The following is an 18,739-nucleotide window of genomic DNA, read 5'->3' as shown; positions in this document are numbered from 1 at the left end:
GGAGCAGCTTTTGAAGGCAGTGGGGAGCCAGCTGTTGACGAGCCACTTAATAATTCCCTTGGACAGGCATGAAATTCTTTCCTTTTCACTCCGTCTCTCTTTCTGTCTCCTTAACTCTCGCTCTAAAATTCTTCTCCCTGCTGTGTTTTTATCTGTTTTGTATTCACTTTCTCTATATTTCTAATTTTCTGCTTTGTTTTTTTGTATTATGTTTCTCTCTTCATTCTGCTGTCTGGTATTCACCTTTGTATTTGCCAGTAAATGCAAGTTTTTATTAACACAGAGGTTAATGAGGCACTTGCAATAAAAGCCTGCTTGTTGAGTAAAGAAGTAGCTAATAAGGCAGGTTTTCTGAACGTGCATTCAACCTGCATTGGACCTATTCATATGAGCTGACTGTGACAGATTAATCTCTCGCTGTATCATTAACGCTTATTTTTTTTTTCTCTCTCTCTCCTCAGGGATTCAGTTCAATTATGAATAAACATGAATATAATTCAATTACTTTTCCATCCCATTTAGAGAGGCTTGTTCACCAGTAACTAGTATCTGTTGTGTTCAACGCGGATCAGAAAGAAGGCCAAAGACACCAGCTGATGCGCATTGTCCCATGCAAATAGACTTCCAATTAACTTATAACCTGTGTCAGTGTAACCTCCTGAATTGGGGAATTAAGACCAAAGTGGTACAGCAAAATTCGATGACACTTATTTGCAACATATGTGGTCCAAGAAGTTGGTGATACTGTGATCTAGTGGGAGGGTTGTGAATTGCCAGCATGCTCACCAGTTTAAAGTGTCCACTTTTGTCATTCTCCCTTCATTTTCTTGTCTTTATACTTTTAATAGGTCAATGCTTTGAGCCATTTCCATGACCGAAAAACACAGAACTCTGTCCATAGACCCTTGAATCAAATATGAAAAACTTTACACACCGACAAACAAAGTAAAACAATTTAATGGCCACTTTGTTGCAAGTTTAAATGTAATTAAACCTTTAGTTCAAGGAAGAACATTAGATGTAGTGTTTTTCAGGAGGGCAGCAAAAAATGACACCGATATCTGATAATAACAATAACTGTTTCCTCGCTTCTCGTTGTCATTTGTTTTGGCCCGCAGTGCAGATAGCAGAGATGTAAACGTGATGTTATCTGTGCCACTGCTATGGCCACCTAGAGGCTCCTGCCCAGGGATACACACACATACATCTTAATATATAGGCTACATACGAACACAAACATTCACTCTTCATCTTTGATTGTTATCCCTCCATCTGCTCTCCTTCCCTTGAGGTGGAAGAAGAATCCTTCTGTTAATTTGTCTTTTTCTCTGCATGTCTACTTCCTTTGTGCCCTTCATCTCCCTCTCCTGCATTCCCTCTTTCATCTTTCCATGCTGTTAATCCTGTTTGTCCCCACATCTCCTCCCCCTCCTCCTCCTCCTCTTCACCTGTTTCTCACCTTCAACCTGCGTAACTCTCTTCTGTCATGCGATATATCTACAGTGTCTATTTCTGAATTCAGGCAAGACTGAACATAGTATAAGAAGGTGAGAGGAAAAACTGAGAGAATTATAGATTAAGAAAGTGTCTAAAGAGAGAGATCTCATTAAGTAAAGGTGGTAGAGAAGGATATGGCATAGGAAGCTTGTCATCAGTCACACACTCTTGTGTCTGTGTGTTAAGTTTGAGTGTGAGTGCATCTGAGGTCCTATCTTGTTATATATTGTTGTCAAGTATGCATCTCTGCCCTGATATGCTATTTATACTTATGCGTTTGTGCGTATATGTGTTTCCTTCTAGTCTTCCTCTTGTTTCTGCTCCTTTGTGTAGGTTCCTATATTCAGCATGTGTCACTGTTTCTAAATGTATTTTCTACCTACAAAGTATGTGTTCCTATTTGATCCTGTATTTTCCTTTATTCTCTGTTAGTTACAATGTTAAAATGTCCTTTAACATTAGGATAGGATACACACACTTGCATTTTTTAAGGGTTGATGGTTTGATCTCTTGCTCATCTGTAGTCTGTGAGAAGAACAAAAAAAAATTTGAAAACATTTTTTAATGGAAAGGTGTGCAATTTTCTTAGTCATTGTACAAGTCCTCAGATTTATCTTGTGATCAGTTGTAACTGTAGATAAAGTTGTCAAAACTAGTTTCACCTTTTTTTCATTCTTTTTCCAGTAGAATAAGTACTTTTGAAGTACATTTTTTAATGATACTTCTATGATTTACTTAAGTACTTTTACATTGTTGTACTGATACTTTTACTTTAATAAAGGATATGGATGCTGCTGCGTGAAAAGTGCAACAAAAGTTCAAACTATTGGACAGAACCTTTGTTGATATGATGCACTTTTTAGCCCCCCAACCCTGACCCTATATACCTAAAACATTAAGCTTAACCTTAACCCTCAAACTAAGTGTGAACCCTTTAAACAGAAGAACATTAAAGAAGTGAGGACCAGCCAAAACCTCCGGACTGAAGATGTAAAATTTGTCCTCACAAAGACAGAAATGCTAAAAGCATTCTTGTACACCGGAGGTGCAAAACATTTTGGATTGAAACTATTTCAATGCAAACTGTGTATAGAGACAATGCACTGCATTTATTCTGCATTCCTCTTTATCTTCTCTGTTGGTCTCCTGTATGCCCAGCTGAATTTCACTAGTCAAATAACAGATACACACAAACACTTCCAGAAACAGTGGGCCCAGCGAAACACCCCATAATCAGGCTTGTGTGTGTGTTGGCGGTGATAAATGCCCCCTTGGAAACTCAATGCCAAATAATCAAGATTGACGCTAGCAAACTGCACTCTGAGAGGCGTGTGTGTGTGTGTGTGTGTGTGTGTGTGTGTGTGTGTGTGTGTGTGTGTGTGTGTGTGTGTGTGTGTGTGTGTGTGTGTGTGTGTGTGTGTTGGAATTTTTGTTGGAAGGATCTAATCAAATGTTGTAATCATGCTGATTACATTAGTTGTGAGGTTTATAATCAACTCTTTTTTTCTCGCTCTCCTTCCTTAAAAACTCTCCCCTGGTCTCTGTTACTTATTTAATTTCTTGTTTGTTCCTATCTGTCTTTCTGCATCTTCACCACCTTCAGTCATGTCTTCCTTCTCATGCACTTTATATATAAACTATATTAATATAAAACTAAAGGTCTCATTATAGCAACATTTAAGGCCATACTTTATATTTATGACAGTTTTACTGCATGCTGTCCAAATTGAAAAAAAAACTTTTTGTAAAAAGGAAGACTTTCAGAAAAGAAATGTTAGAAATAAGAGAACGCATTGATCAAAAAAATAATTGTACGAAATAATAATAATTAAAGACATTTTTTAAATGGAACTTGTTAAAACTAAATCAATACACCTAAATTTATTTTGCTTCTTTCATTCACGCACAAAGCAACCACCCGCCATTTCAGGTTTTAAAAAAGTTACTTACCATTCAAAACTGTAGTGTGCAGTAATAACATAGTAGTATAATAGCTTGGTAGACTGTAATTTAGTGCCAACACTAAGAAACTGAGTTCAAGAATGTTCTATTTTTATTCATCACTTATCCTTTCTATTCTATTCTTTTTTTTTTCTCTATAGGACACAGAGGTGGTGAACACAGCCATTCTTACAGGTCGGCGTGTAGCAGTGCCCATCAAACTAGTTACCGTGGAAACTGACGGGCAGGTGAGGGAGATCGATGACTCGGTCACCTGCAGCTCGACAGACGTGGATGTGGTTAAGGTAAGTGTTCAAACTGCACTCTGCGATATACAGAAATTACAGATTAATTTGGTTCATATTTATAACCACAGAGCTGCAAATTAAATGTGCTTGCTCATGGGGGAATTATTGGGTCTGAGATAACTTCTGCTATGATTTGACACTAAAAATACAATTTAATCTGATTCACACATGCATATTTAGACACACAAAGTCATAACGGTTGTATGATATATAACTGGCCACACCATGCATGCACAAATTAAGACAATGCAAGGTCTCAACTTTGGCCCGCTATTAATAACAAAGTTTAGTTTGAAATTAATTATGTTGGTCTGCATCATTGCCTGTAGTGCAATTTTGGACAAGACAAAGTAAAACAGTTGGAATTTTGCTTCATGAATGTGCCAAAGTGAAAAATGGGCTCAGGCAATTCAGAGGACGGTTTGGATAAAAAAAAAATGAAAGAAAAAAAAAGAGTTTGAGGAATACACACAACTTTAAAGAACTGGGAGGGAATCACAATAATTTGAGGCAGTAAAATGCAGGAGTATTTTACACAGCAAGGGATCCATCTTGAATCATCATTATAATCTAAAATCTTGGAGGATTTATGATGTTCTGATGGTCTCTAATTCACTTTGTGCAACAGAGCATAATGAGACGCTTATCACAGTGGGCAGGCTTTTTTTCATTTCAACTTCTGTTGACTGAATGTCATATCGCTAATGCATTATTATATTATTTACATTTGGTTCAGTGTTTTGGCTAAGTAAAGCAGAATTGTTTAAAATATCATGATACCAAGCTAAATGTCTCCATTGGAGAAACCCCATCCTTTACTGTTGGATTACTAAACTACAGCTACATCTAAGTTTGGATAAAGTTATTGTCTTTTCAGTTTCCAGACATTATGAAAAAAGGTCTGGTTGCATTAAAAAATATGTATAATTGGCTACTTAAAAGAGCCCTGAGTTATCATGTCAATCAAGTTTCTGATTATAGAGTTACTGACCAAAATACAATGTGTATACCCTTGTGGCAAAACAAATGTGTCCTTTACTTCAATTTTTTTGGAAAATTTTTAATGACTTGCTTGCTTCCTTTTCTTCTGTGTCTTTGCATTGTTGCAATGCATGGTTAGCTATCTGTATACAACGCCATGCATGTTCATGCTAATTTGTATATGCATGAGAACAAACAAAACAGATAGTATTTCCTGAAATTATTGCTCCTGAGTGTTACTGGTAGTCAAAACATCCTCAGGACATAGTGGTGGGATACGAATGGACATCTCTAATGTGCCTGATGTCAGGCATTCTTCTCCCTTTCTGTTATCTCCATTATCTATTTTAAAGGGCACTGTCACTGTATCCAGAGCTTGATGCCACCCAAGACGATTGTGATTGGTTAAAGGAAATGCAAACAAGCCGTAGCATGATTTCCTCCTATCCTAGAAAAATAAGCAGTGTAGCCAGATCGATGGCGCTAGTTGAAAGCCTGGTGCACCTCATACAGACGCTAAAGGGGGCCTGGTACGTCGGTATCAGACATAGAGGGTTGTGACAAATCATTGCTATTTGGCGACCTGGGAATGATAACGGTCTTTCATGTCACTGTCTTCCTTTTCATTTTGACTCTGCAATCATTGCTTACCTTTCACTTAATCCCCTCCAGAATGAGGTCAGAGGTCAAGGTCAGCGAGATCAGCCACAATAGAACTGGCAGAAGTCCAATGTCTTTCTGAAGGACTCTTAACAAGGACAATCAGGTTCAAGTTTGAGCCTGATGGAAGGACAGTCTCAAGTGCTTAGCCACTCTGCCACCAAAACTATCTACTGTACTTATTAATGAAGAAAATTAAGAAATACCTTCAAAAAAGACCTTACAGAAACATGCAGATGCCATGGTCTGAAAAAATTGATTCCCCCTGGGCTTTTTCTCCCTTGTGCCCTCAGGGTCTAAAGTGAAATGCACCCTTGCTGTGACAGCTTCAATATGAAGCCAATTTCTTGGTACAAGCCAACAGGAGTGGTGCTGTTTAAGTACGATCAATAACAGCACAGTGGAAAAGGAAGGAACTCATTCAGATAGATGAAATGGTAGCACTGTGTAAATGTGTGTGTGAGAACATTTTTGCAGGTGTGCGTGTGTGCATATAAGGAAGGGAAAGGAAAGTGTATGAAAGGCTTGATCCAGATCTGTAAAGACAAACATACAAACACAGATACACACCACATGTTTAAAAGATGCCTATATAGAAAATAATATGTAATATGTAGGTAATTAACACCAAGATTTTAAGCATAATGTTAAAATAATAAGCAGTCTAAAGCTGGAGTGCTGTAGTATTTCTGACTGTCAGTGTTACAGCTCAGAATAAGAGTGGTTTTAATACCAGCCAGTCGTTTTGGTTACTTTACTTCAAACTCTCTCCCTGTGCATTTTGCAGCAAGAAGTCATACATCTTTTGTATGAGTGCTACATTTTGAATCAAGCTGAAACATGTTCCACTCATGTGTCTTTGCCTCATGTCTTACCTTCACTATAAAAGCCTTGCCTTCTCATTCATTTTGAATGTTGTCACGCCACCTTTATATATTTAAATATTAGTCTAGCACTTATATATAGTATAATAGTATATATAGAGTGGATATCAAAATTGGAGAACAAATTATAAATACTTGATTTATTTTGAAATACTGTTAAATCTTATTGTTCAGAATTTGATAGATTATCCTCTGTGGCTATACCACTGCTGCACCAGCATGTTTTTTTAAATAACCAAGGAACTTCAACAAAAACCTTTATTTTGTGAAAAAAACAGTGAGCAAAATTATAGAATAGTAACCATTGTGTCAGAAGAGAAGATTTAAACAATGTTTTCTTAGGGCTATAGGATTCAAAAATTAATAGGAAGTTTAGAGGCCCTTGCTTTGAATGACTTCAGCACATCTGCACCCACAGGTCATCACTAGTTTCTCACACTGCTCTGGTTTGATATTGGTCCATTCTGACTTAGTCTCTTCCATAGTTCGGTGTAGTGGGTTTCTTAGCCAATACTTTGTTACCAAGGATTTTTCAGAGACGCTCTTTAAGCTCTATGAGACTAGAAAGGTGCTATATAAGTACAAGCCCATTTACCTTTTAGCACAATAGAATTCGTCAAATGAAGACTAATTTCCAAATATCTGCCGCTGATCGTTCAATTAAGATGCACAGAAAGTGTCAGATGGGGAAGTAAAGTAAAATCAACCAATTTACATCAACGTTAGGAAAGCATGCCAAAAGAAGCACCAATATAACACAGCACAGAGGAGACACCTTATAAACTGTTTAGCAGCCTTACGTCCTCATTTGTGCGGATTTAGTTTGTATATGTGGAAAAGAGAGTGTGTGTGATGACTGAGTGTTAGCAAACTACTGTTGGTTGTTGATATGTGATCTGACAGATATTCCCTCTCTTGTATTTTACACACACACACACACACACACACACACACACACACATACTCAGAGAAAGCTTTAATACAGACAGCTGTTTGACAATGGCACCCATGGGGTACAGCTCCAGGTAGCTGTAGTTGTCAGTGAGTCACTATGACAGCTGTAAAGTGCAATCCAGAGAGCCTATGCAGCACACACAAAGGAATATCGTGCCCCAAGCAGAGGCTCTGAGGCATCCCATCCTCACAGGCGTCATACAAAATCTGCCTCTTTTGCCAAAATTGGCAGACCTAAACTGCTACAGCTCCCTAATTTATGGTACAACTCAATACTAATCTGCCCATTTGGATGTACAGTGGCTTTTTTAAAAACTGGCTCCAATTAGATACATCTTTCAGTAGATTTTTCTTTGGTCCAGTCAAATGATCCTTTTCTGATGAATTATCCGTTGTTTGTACATACTTAATATTAGGTTATTAGTAGACATTGAACCCTGAAATTTGCTCCTGAAAAGCAACCATTCATCCATCTTCAACCGCTTGTCCGTATCGGGATCAGGGGGGCTGGAGGCGATCCCAGCATAGAGACAAACAGAGGAAGACAACCATTCACACTCACACCTACGGGCAATTTAGAGCCATCAATTGACCTAATGCCTGCATGTCTTTGGACTGTGGGAGGAAGTCGGAGAACCCGGAGAAAACCCACACAGACAGGGGGAGCAAACTCCATGCAGAAGGGCCCCAGAAAGGCAACCGCGCATTTAGATTCGAAGTCATGTCTCAACAGAGAAACATAATACTTAATGTAGCACACTCACCTGTGCTAGCTTTTAAAGGTTCTCAGTGTAACTTTCACAAAACTCTTGTTTTGCAGTCAATATCCTGATGCTCCAGTCACAATCCATAGCCACGAGGGAGTACTGACCAAAACAGTAAGACTTAACGTCACAATTAGCATTTCGCAAGAAAGGCTCAAAATAGCCCGCTAGCTTTAACTTGCAATGCTGCCGTTGCTTTCATTGTAACCTCAGCTAATAAAGCCACGGGACCCTGGATGAATTACCTGACATTATCCACCCAAGGCAGTTTTGCTAAGTCAGCTAGCTAGACATTTGGCTACATTATCTAGCATGCTAATATTAGTTAACATCAGCTAGCTAAAACCACAAAATATTTCACATTTTTTACCAGCACCGCAGGACTGATCCTGGACCACTCCAGGTGTGACTCCCTGTTGGAGGACAGCCACCACCAACCTTAGTTTCATCTCCGGGCTGCAGCTGCAGAATGTAGAACAGAAGAACAACGTGTGGACTCTTCCGGTTTGTTTGTGGATATTAGCAGACTTTATTCAGCTACAGTATCACTGTTGGCTATAGGCGAGCGACTCGGAAGTGCACAAAACGTCTCCTTGTGAAATCTCTTCCGAATTCTCTTCATAGAAGTCATTCCGGAGACTGTTATCGGCAGAATGAATGCTTCAATCTTAAAGTTGTGTAACAACCCATTTGCCCATTGGCAATAAAAATGATTAAAAACATGACACACAAGACCTTTAAAATCAATGTATAGTTTCCAGCCCCCTGCAAGAAATGTATTTTACACCTGAGGTTCATGAACAGGACCACACCCCTCTTCCACCGCCCACAACTGAGAAAGCAAACCACCTGAATCTCAACATAATCACCTGTGCAAAATATAAACACGTCTTACCCTCTCTCTCTCTCCCTCCCGTTTGCCTCAGTCTTTCGCACCCCCCCATATACCCTTTTCCACTCTCCCCATTGCTGAAGGGTGACACGGTGGCCCAACACCGCCCATAACTGCAAAACTCCTGTACTTGCTCCTTACGCACATCCTCACCTCGACCCAGTTCAACCGTATCATCCCTCCCCTTTCGACCCCCCTTTATCCCTCCCCTTTCGACCCCCATCATCCCTCAACCCCCTTTCCTGCACCCTTTGGTCATTTCAAACTAAAAACCATTCTAATACCGCACCATGGTGTTCTCTTGTTAGTGAATGAACAGCATTAAGCAAGGACAGAAAATTAATTCATCAATCAAGAAAATACTGAAATTTCCTCAACATGTGTTTTTACTGTAACATTCAACTTTTTTTTTATTAATTTTAAATTTGTTGAGCAACTACTCCACTTTGGCTTCATCCTTAAACTCCAAGAATGAAGTATAAACTGAAGGAAATAAAATGTTTCTCTATTGTTTTAAGTTACAAGCAATCGTCTGAGGAAGATTCAGTTCCACATCACATACCTTTAACCAACCTTTTGTGTAATTATTCATGTTGGATAAATGTTTGCAGGGGAAATTGCACAGTGCCTTTCCCTTCCTTGCTAATGAATGTATGGATGGAATGACTGGCTAAGCCTGTCACTGGCTGTTGTGTACTGCTGTTGATTTCACTGATGCAGCTTATGTTGTTCAGTTTAGCCCATTTATCCCTGACAACAACATAAGCAGTAGAGATGTACTACATAGATAATCAGGTTCCCTTCTTCTTCAGTCCTCCCTCCATTTTTCTCTCATTTTCTATCAGTTTAAACTATCTTGTTAAGGGCTCCAGAGATGCTGTCGTTTGAGATGTGTGTATGTGCTGCTAATGTTGACAAAGCACTATGTGTAGGTCAGCGGTGTCAAAGCTAGTAGGGGACAGATAGGGGACAAGCACACGCATACACACAAATTAGTACCATTATTGTGACCTCACGCAAGCTTTTCTCTGACAAAGCAAGGAGATGAGAGGAGGAGAGATGGGATGAGTGGCGAGAAGATGACAAATGGATCGATGACGAGAGGAGAGGAGATAAAATGAGAGAACTGGGAAGTAGGGTAGTAGTAGTAGACTTTAGATGAATGGGAGCAATATAAAGGCTAAGAGAGGATTGAAAAGAAGTGAAAAAGGAGAGAAACAAGAGAGAGAAAAAAAGAGATCAATGGAAAGAGAGAGGAGCGTTTCTGAAAAAGCAAACACAAGACAATATCCCACAAGCTTAACACCTAGATCCCTGACCAGAAACAATTGACCGTTTGCTAAGACAGTTAAAGTTAACATTAGCTGTGTTTCTGTCCAATTGTCAAGCAATTCTTGTGCAAACTTCACTTTAAAAAAAGAAATGCAAATTCATCAGCTGATTACAGTGTAGTTTCATCAGCAGCTGGCCCTCTTTTTGACAAACGCAAGCCTAAAACTTTTTTTGTGCATTTGAGGATGTACCTAACCCTAACCGTCCTCCTTTGTTGCTTAAACTTAACCGGTCCACTTCCTGATGGTCACCATGTCACGGTCGACTTCGCCGATTTGTGAAATATCATACAAATTTTTGTGCATAACTTTTTGTAAAATATCATATGACCGTGTTGATGAGAAAATGTTCCAGACGCACACTTTCTATCAGACTTATGTTATTGTTCACACGCACACAAGCATGCACACACACACACACACACACACACACACACACACACAATCACACACGCACACACACACACACACACACACAATCACACACGCTTCATCTCACAGAAACACTCAGGGGATTTGAGTGGTAATTGCTAAGTGTTGAGATTCCTTCAGTAATGTCGTCAGTAATTGAATTTGACAACACGTGTGTGTGTGCATGTACATGTGTGTATATGAATGCATGTTTGAGGGAGATTTAGGGTGTGTGTTTCTGCATGTGTTCGGACAGATGCAAAGCAGATTAAGAATTGATCTATGTGCCATTTAATGAACCGGGAGCAGAGTTTGACACGCGCCTACGTGACCTCATACACATGCACACATGCGCACACACACACACACACACACACACACACACACACACACACACACACACACACACACACACACACACACACACACACACACACACACACACACACACACACACACACACACACACACCTCTGCCCTTGAAAATGTGTTATATATGAATGTACTTGCAGGACATTAGAGGATAGCCTATTTGATGAGAAATTCTAAAAAGCATCCTTCACATTTGAAGTGATGGACATTTGCATTTTTTACATTTAGTTAACATCCCTATTTAGATCCAATTACAGTCTCATTAGCAGGTTGTGCTCAGTGCTAGGCTTAGGGATGCTTCAGTGCTTCCATGTAAAATTGATGAACACCCACTAACTGTTGCAGTTCTCAAACTTGTATCCATTTACTTGCTGTTCTCTTATCCTCCTGCCACACCGTGAGTTTGTTATTGTGTGGCTTCAGATGGGAATGAATGAAGAGTTTCCATTTTTGTGAATACGGGACTGTGGTTAAAGGAAGTACTTCATCATAGTTTGGGATGAACGGACATCACTCAATTGGATACAGGTTTCTGAAGGTCATGAAGCTATTCTTGTCGATGGAAGTGGTAGAGCACATCACGTTTAAAAGACAGAGAAGGACAATTTTTTCTTAAAAAAGGAGAGCCTACATGCAGTCACTGCACTTGAATATAAAAGAGGGGGAAAACATGAGGTATGGAGGAGGAGAAGGAGGGAGACAGGGGAGACCAGAGAAAGAAGTCTGAATCCTGATGGCCACCAGGGGGCAGAGAGGCCAAATCAGTCAATTAATCAATGTCCTAATGTGACTGGATGTTTTCAGAGACTAAATTCCTTTTTATTGGTGTGTTTGTAGCCTACATGTATTTATTACAATATGGGGACCGTTCACACATGTCAGATTATGTCTCTTTCTCCTGCAGTCACAGTGGGTGTAGGTGCAAAGCTATGAAGTAAGCTGGATCCACTTCCCATAACTGTTGAATACAGGATTTAGCCTTCAATGTTTTTCCAGACAGCAATTGTGAAAAATAGTGATGAGTAATGTACAACATGTTCATGGATAGTGTTGATCTGAGTTGGACCGAATTTCCTATAGACATGAATAAAAAGAGAACTGGATTCAGGAAACTGTGAAAGTATTTTTCCCCATTCTGAATTCCCATTTCAGCTTTTTTCTTATTAGAATAATAATAAGGGTGACATTAGGGAAGAAAAATGACTTGTACAAGCTGAGATAGCAAGTCAATGTACCTTTAATTTGACACGCTGCATAAAATGTTGAGTAAGGAAAAAGAAAACCATTTAAGAAAAGATATCAGGTTATCATCAGTGCTGATAAGGCTAATTTTTCTCATTCTGCTGGCTTTTTCGAACTTCCTGCACTTCAATCAATCATTAGTGTCTCAGTCAGCACAGGTGAAATAAAATTTTATTTAAGAATTAAAATCTCACCACCAAATCTCTCTTTTCCCTCCATTACTTTTGCTGTCATTTCCTGCGATTGTCTAGTGTTGCTTACACTATGACACACTACACATAATGTCAAGATGAGTCTTAAAGCTACTTCAAGCCCGTTGGGCAAATGCAACTCATCAAAATTAATTGAATCCAAGTTGTATGTTTGCATGTCGCTCTGATGGATTGCTAGTGTTTCTATATCCCTTTCTATAGCCTGTTGTGTGTCACAGTGCTAGAATTGACTATAAATGTTATACAGAGTGCTTGTTTGATGGTTTGTGTAATGTTCTGTCCTCTTGTGGTGAATATGATATATGTCTATTACATATCCCATTTTGAACTTACTCTTGGTCACCGTGTTCATGCATCAAAGTCACAGGGAAAATTTCCTGTGTATTCATTGCTCTTGGCAAATAAATTGATTCTTAGTGCTTTGGGTTAAAGGTTTGAAGTGTCTGCCGGCTACTGGCTATTGATTAAAACAGATAACATAAATTAAAAAAATTAATCATATCCTTAGTGTTTATACTCTCCACACAATCATCCAATAAGTAAGCATCCTCTTTTGGCAAAAACTAAAAGTATATTCATCATCTTTAATTCTAATAAATGGATTCCAATACAGGATCATTACAGTCAACATGAAGACAGAACTCCCATTCTCTGGGGAGTACAAAGCACCAACACTGGGATGGGCACAACAAAACAATATGCAATCATGGCATTATGAGTTAATCTGGATAAAAATAGTATTAACATGAGTTAAGTGTCAACTAAGTGGCGCATTAAATTGATTTCTATAAATAAAATAATCAAGTGAATCAAGTTTGCCGTTATTAACCTTAAACCATATCAGCTGTCTATCGCAAACAAACAACCACTGATTGCTGCAAGACACAGTTAAGGCACAATCAGAATTCAAACAACGCAATGTGAATTTTTGATTATTGTATATAAATTATTATAATATTATTGTTGTGAATATAAGTTGTTACCAATGTTTTTGCAGTGCTAGAAAACACTGGTCAAAATGCTGGAATGGAACAAGACATAGAATCACTATCAGCTTTTTTTAAATTTTCATTTAGAAATGGCATCTGACATGTGACATGAATACATTTTCACATTGATGACAGAACATTTTTGTTGTTGTTGCTTAATGGGTTGCATTCCTGAATGCTGTACATCGATTTTCCCGATAGGGTGGCAAAATGCATTCTGACGAGGAGATTAAACAGTATTCCATCATTTGAAAACAATTTTTAAAAGTAGAATAATGCACAAATGAGGTCCAGGGTATGAGGTTCACTTTAATGGATGGATTGATGAGGAGGAAATGAATTATGTGGGATTAAGAAGAGTGGAAGTGACAAAAAGAGGACGAGAGAAGAGGAGAGAAACTGGACGAGTATAATGTCCAGGTGCCTCGGGTCATTTGAGAGCCTAGAAACGAAATGAAAGGTAAAGTGGATTAAAGGCAGAGGTGACACACACACACACACACACACACACACACACACACACACACACACACACACACACACACACACACACACACATAAACTCACACATTTCCCATTTAGCAGTAACAGGCTTAGGAAATAGCCAGCGACTTAAAGTGCACAACATCAGCCCAGACCATTAGCAACACCCAAAGACATATATCTGTGGGAGCTGCGACCTTGAGGGGGTCTAAAACTACTTTTTAGACCTCCAGTGATCAAGTTCTCCCAAAGAGACTGTGTTGTTGAATCAGCAAAGCCCTGAACGTTTGTTCCCAAGTGCATCCCCATAAAATCTTCAACGGATTGCTTAGTGACAAAAACTTCCAGGAAGTGAAATGAAAAAATTGCTTCACCTGAGACTACAGTGAGAGTGCAGAAATCTCCTGCATCAGAACTGAATTTATATTGGAATTCTACCAAGTGGTATTTCTGCAGATGTTGTTCAATTATATACTTTTGTCTTCGTATTTAACCTGCAGCAGAAAAGACTGTAAATTCAACTGCTGGGCCACATTTGAGTTTATATGTTCATTACACAAACGTTACCAATTTCCTGTATTGTCTATGCTGACCACTGGGTTACATTAAATTTTCAACTACATACTTTATGTGCCAATGCAAAAAGTGTTTTTTTAATTCTAGTTTGATTACCGTAGGTGGTTGTACATGTATGCCCAAAAGAAAAGGTATCAACCAATTGGCAGTATGATATTGTGAAATAAGAGAAATTTTATGGGGAAAAAAGTGTATTCAAAGGTATTTTGCAACAAAAAGAGTTCCTACCATATTCATTATGGCAATTTCATTCCAACATTACTCTCAGGATGAATCTGAAACCTCTTGGCGCTTGTCAAATCTGTTTCATGTACCCAGTCACTCAACTGTATACACTCACGACTCAAACAGATATGATCAGGTTTGCTAATGACACAGCTGTGGTTTAAGAAAGGGAACTCAGTCCTGCACTAGAAGAGTTTGCACTGGGGTAGTGACTGTCACCTGGCTAACAACGTCAACAAAAATACATTTTTGCTTCTTTTGGAACCATGTGTAGGTCTGTGCCAAAGGATATCAAGCAACAACAGGCTCAAAGGGAATTAGTAGGTTTCTGTGATGCTTTATCAAGAGCGTCTTAATATTCTTGGTCTTTTGTCAGCTCTGTAATGTTTAAAAGGCAGCCACAACTACCATAACCATCAAGATGAAAGGTCCTGTGACGCTTGCTGTGAGAGTGGTTTGACCATTAACTCATAATGTCTAAATGGATAAACAATTGTCACCACTATAACCAGAACTTATTGACTAGTGAAGAGAGCAAAATAAGTTATTTTGTCTGTGGTTAGTTAGGCAAAGTGAGAGTGAGACATGAATGGACAAGAGGGAGGAAGTAAGAGAAGAATGGTGAGAAAGAGAGTGAAATATTAAGGGGGAGGGTGTGTGTGTGCAGCAGAGGGTGAATTATGGCTGGGGTGTTATGCTGTGCCCTGTGTCACACTCGCCCTCTCACCTCCATAAAATATACTGGCCTCAATCAATAACTAATTAGCTGCTAATTACCATGCTAAAATACGCTGCAGCAATCGCATAAACACAAACATCCACATATTGATAACTTAAGCAGGGTGGTGCCATGTGTTACACCACAGACACACAGACACACACACACAGGCTAATGTTAATTAATTAAAAGTTATCACTTGATGAAGGTCAAAAGGTCAAGAAGACCATCTCACTACCAATACACAGAAAAATCTGAAATAATTTAAACTGAAACTGTATATTGATCTTCAACTACTCCCAAAACCTCGTAGTGCTGTCAGGATATAGTGACGATTCCAGGGAATATGAAAATACCTGCATCGGGTTTAACACGTATGTGCTAATTACCAAATTAATGATGTTTCATGTTTCAGATATTGTACATTATAAAAAATCAACACTTGATTCCGCACTCACTTGAAGCTCTTTTCCATTTACATTACCACCCTGTCTCTCCTCAGAATCGGCAGCTGTCAGTACTTTCTCTGCACAGAGTGTTTGTTTTTTATCTCTATACCTCCAAGGGTAAATAGCGCATTAGTTGCTGCTCTGTGTGCACAAGAGAACACTGAATGCTATGTCCACAAAATAAATCAACACTGTATTTACAGGATCAAAGCTACAAGCCATAGATGCTTGGGGAAGCACAGATAACATGCAGCCTCACACTCACTTTTTCCTTAGAGCCTATATTTTAGTTGGTTTTGGATTATTGAACCACTTAAACATCCACAAACACTTACCAAATAAGAAATTAACTTATTTAAATTTTATTTAAGCTGTAAAATGTTGTGTACACTCTGGCCAGCAGGGGGGGGGGGGGGACTGCAGCTCTCACAGAATCCCCTCTTTCTGCGCTCATGCTCCCTACTGGCCTCCATCCCTCTTTCTCTGTCTCACCCTGACATTTTGGCAGCTGTTGCCATGCCTCCATTTTGCGTTCCCTCAGGGAGACATGTTGCTTCCTGGCAGTGCATTAGCGCTTCATCACTGGCACTCATGGACAGTTCAGACACCATAGACAGGACTGCTGCTATCTGTCCTTCAGATGTGTGTGTGTGTGTGTGTGTGTGTGTGTGTAACTTTGTGGATGTATGAGTAGTTTTGTTTATGCATGTCTGTGTTGGAGATTTTATTATTTTCACACTCAAATCAGTGTTGAGGGTTTCGACCTGGAGTACTCAAGTAGCAGGCTAACTTGGTTTCTGTATACATTTGATTGCTTTTAGCATATTGTAATCAATATATCTGAGGAAAAAATGGCCAAAAACAAATAATTTAAAGTTTATATTCAGAATTAACATTCCTTTACATCAAGAGAGTTCAGTGCAACTAAAAACAAGAATTACATTTTTGAATTAAAGTTCCACATTTTGACCATTCTTCTCCTAGTTAAAATCACTCTGGCTCTCCAGCAGAAGCCTGTCTCTAACAAAATCCTCAAAACATTTTTTTTGGGCCGGACTTGGCCTGAAGCCCAAAGCCAATATTTTGACATAAGACACACACTCTCTCAATGTACACACATAGCCACCTTCCTATCCATCCTAATGAAGTGAGCCAGCTGCTCATTCCTTAACAAGCAGTCATTACACAAATTATTTCTATTAAAGTGTAATTCCGTGGTATAATGGTCCCGGTTCCTTTTCAGCAAATTTGGTTATCAAATAAGCCACTGCGACATTTTTTTTTGTGTATGGACGATTAACAGTGATATCCCGGAGAGTCATAATAGTTCAGTGCAGCACAGTGAACGCATTAAAACATCTTTTTTAACCACTAATCCTGCTCAAAATAACAACAAACCTCTACAGTAGCATGATAAGAGTCCTTACACATAAAACGAAGCACCAACAATGTAGTTAGTGAACCCGGAGTTTATTAAAAGATTGTTTGAAAGACTTACCTATGGCATTCTTCGTCAAGCACTCCTTCTTTGGGTTCTTTGGGTCAGAAGCTCGTCTACGAATTATGACTGTTAGCAACTCCCGAAAATTCTCCGTGAATAGTTCATACACGGAGGAAATTTCTCGAAGGCTTATTTGATGACCGAATTTGCAGAAAAAGACCCTTGGATAATTTTACGCTGGAATATCACTTTAAAGCACAACCTAGAAAAAGAACAATAAACCATTGACCAAATGCTCAACTGATTAAAAAAAGACACACAGAAAAAAATTTGACAGACAGTCCAGCCTGTTCACCATAAATGTTGCCATTGTACGTTTCTGGGTACCACAGATATATTGATATTTTACATTTTTAGCATCTATATGCAACATACGGGGCTTTGAACTGAAAACATATGATGTCAGGTGACATCGTATAGAAAACCTCAACTCAGCTTAGGGAGGAGGTCATACACACACCATACAGGAAGGGAATGAGGACCAGTTGCAGCGGTTCAGACACTTTGATTTTCAACATACCTTTGGACTGCGGAAATGTACAATGCCAACATTTTGTTCTAGTGACTGAGTTGGATGTTCCCAAATCTTCACCAATTGCCTAAATTGCCAAAGAACAGAAGGTATAAAGCCTGAGAAATTGGGAGCAAAGTTCTTATTTTCTGCCCAAACACAACCAGAGTCTATCGAGTCTGTCAGGTCCTGTCACACTCTGGTTGGGTTGCAGATCTTACAGAGGCAGTGGAACAATCATGCCTTATTCAAAGCCCATCTGAAAGTCAAAAGTTATATTTCAACATGTATGTAAAATTATTTTCATTCAGTCGGGGTAAAGCTGGGTAAAGCCTCAGGGTGTAGCTGCTTTTAGAGCTATGGGAAGAAGTGACACTTTACATTTCCTACAGCATTACAGGATATATTTTCCAACTGAATAAATATGGAAAGTAAAAAACAAAAACTTTGAAACCATTTAGAAGTATATTATCTAGTGTCAGTTTATATGGTAACTTTTATAAATTATGTTTGACAAGAAAAATGTAATATCTCTATCTATCTTGAAATCCAGAGAGAGAGAGAGAGAGATAGATGATGAAAAACTGTGCAGAGCAAAAAAATGATGTGTTCCTACTAGGAGAATATAATGTGGCTTTGTAAAATAGATGTTGAGGTAGAAAATGGGAGAGACAAGCTGAGAGAACAAGACAGATTGTTTATACACTTAAGGAAAATGAGACACGAGGCCACACATCATGAAACACAAATCTGATATTTATTTCAAGATGCTACACGTATGATTGCTCATCAATAAAACATGAACATATTTATTGTGGTCCCAGAAAAGACAGAAACT

The 18,739-nt window shown here is 38.8% G+C and overlaps 1 protein-coding gene across 1 annotated transcript in view; it reads left to right on the top strand.

Moving 5' to 3' along the window:
• LOC310945976 (transmembrane protein 132B) overlaps positions 1-18,739 on the top strand; it is a gene marked incomplete at both ends in the record, with an annotated part of 177,706 nt that overhangs the window by 124,719 nt on the left and 34,248 nt on the right. Inside the window, one exon of the mRNA XM_083912242.1 lies at positions 3,600-3,743. Coding sequence (XP_083768368.1) covers positions 3,600-3,743 — 144 coding nt within the window. The remainder of the gene's footprint in view (positions 1-3,599; positions 3,744-18,739) is intronic.

Source organism: Echiichthys vipera (assembly GCF_963691815.1).
Source record: "Echiichthys vipera genome assembly, chromosome: 4".
Taxonomy (NCBI): Eukaryota; Metazoa; Chordata; class Actinopteri; order Perciformes; family Trachinidae; genus Echiichthys; species Echiichthys vipera.
Note: the sequence above shows the minus strand (reverse complement) of the source record. Positions and strands in the feature narration are given on the sequence as shown.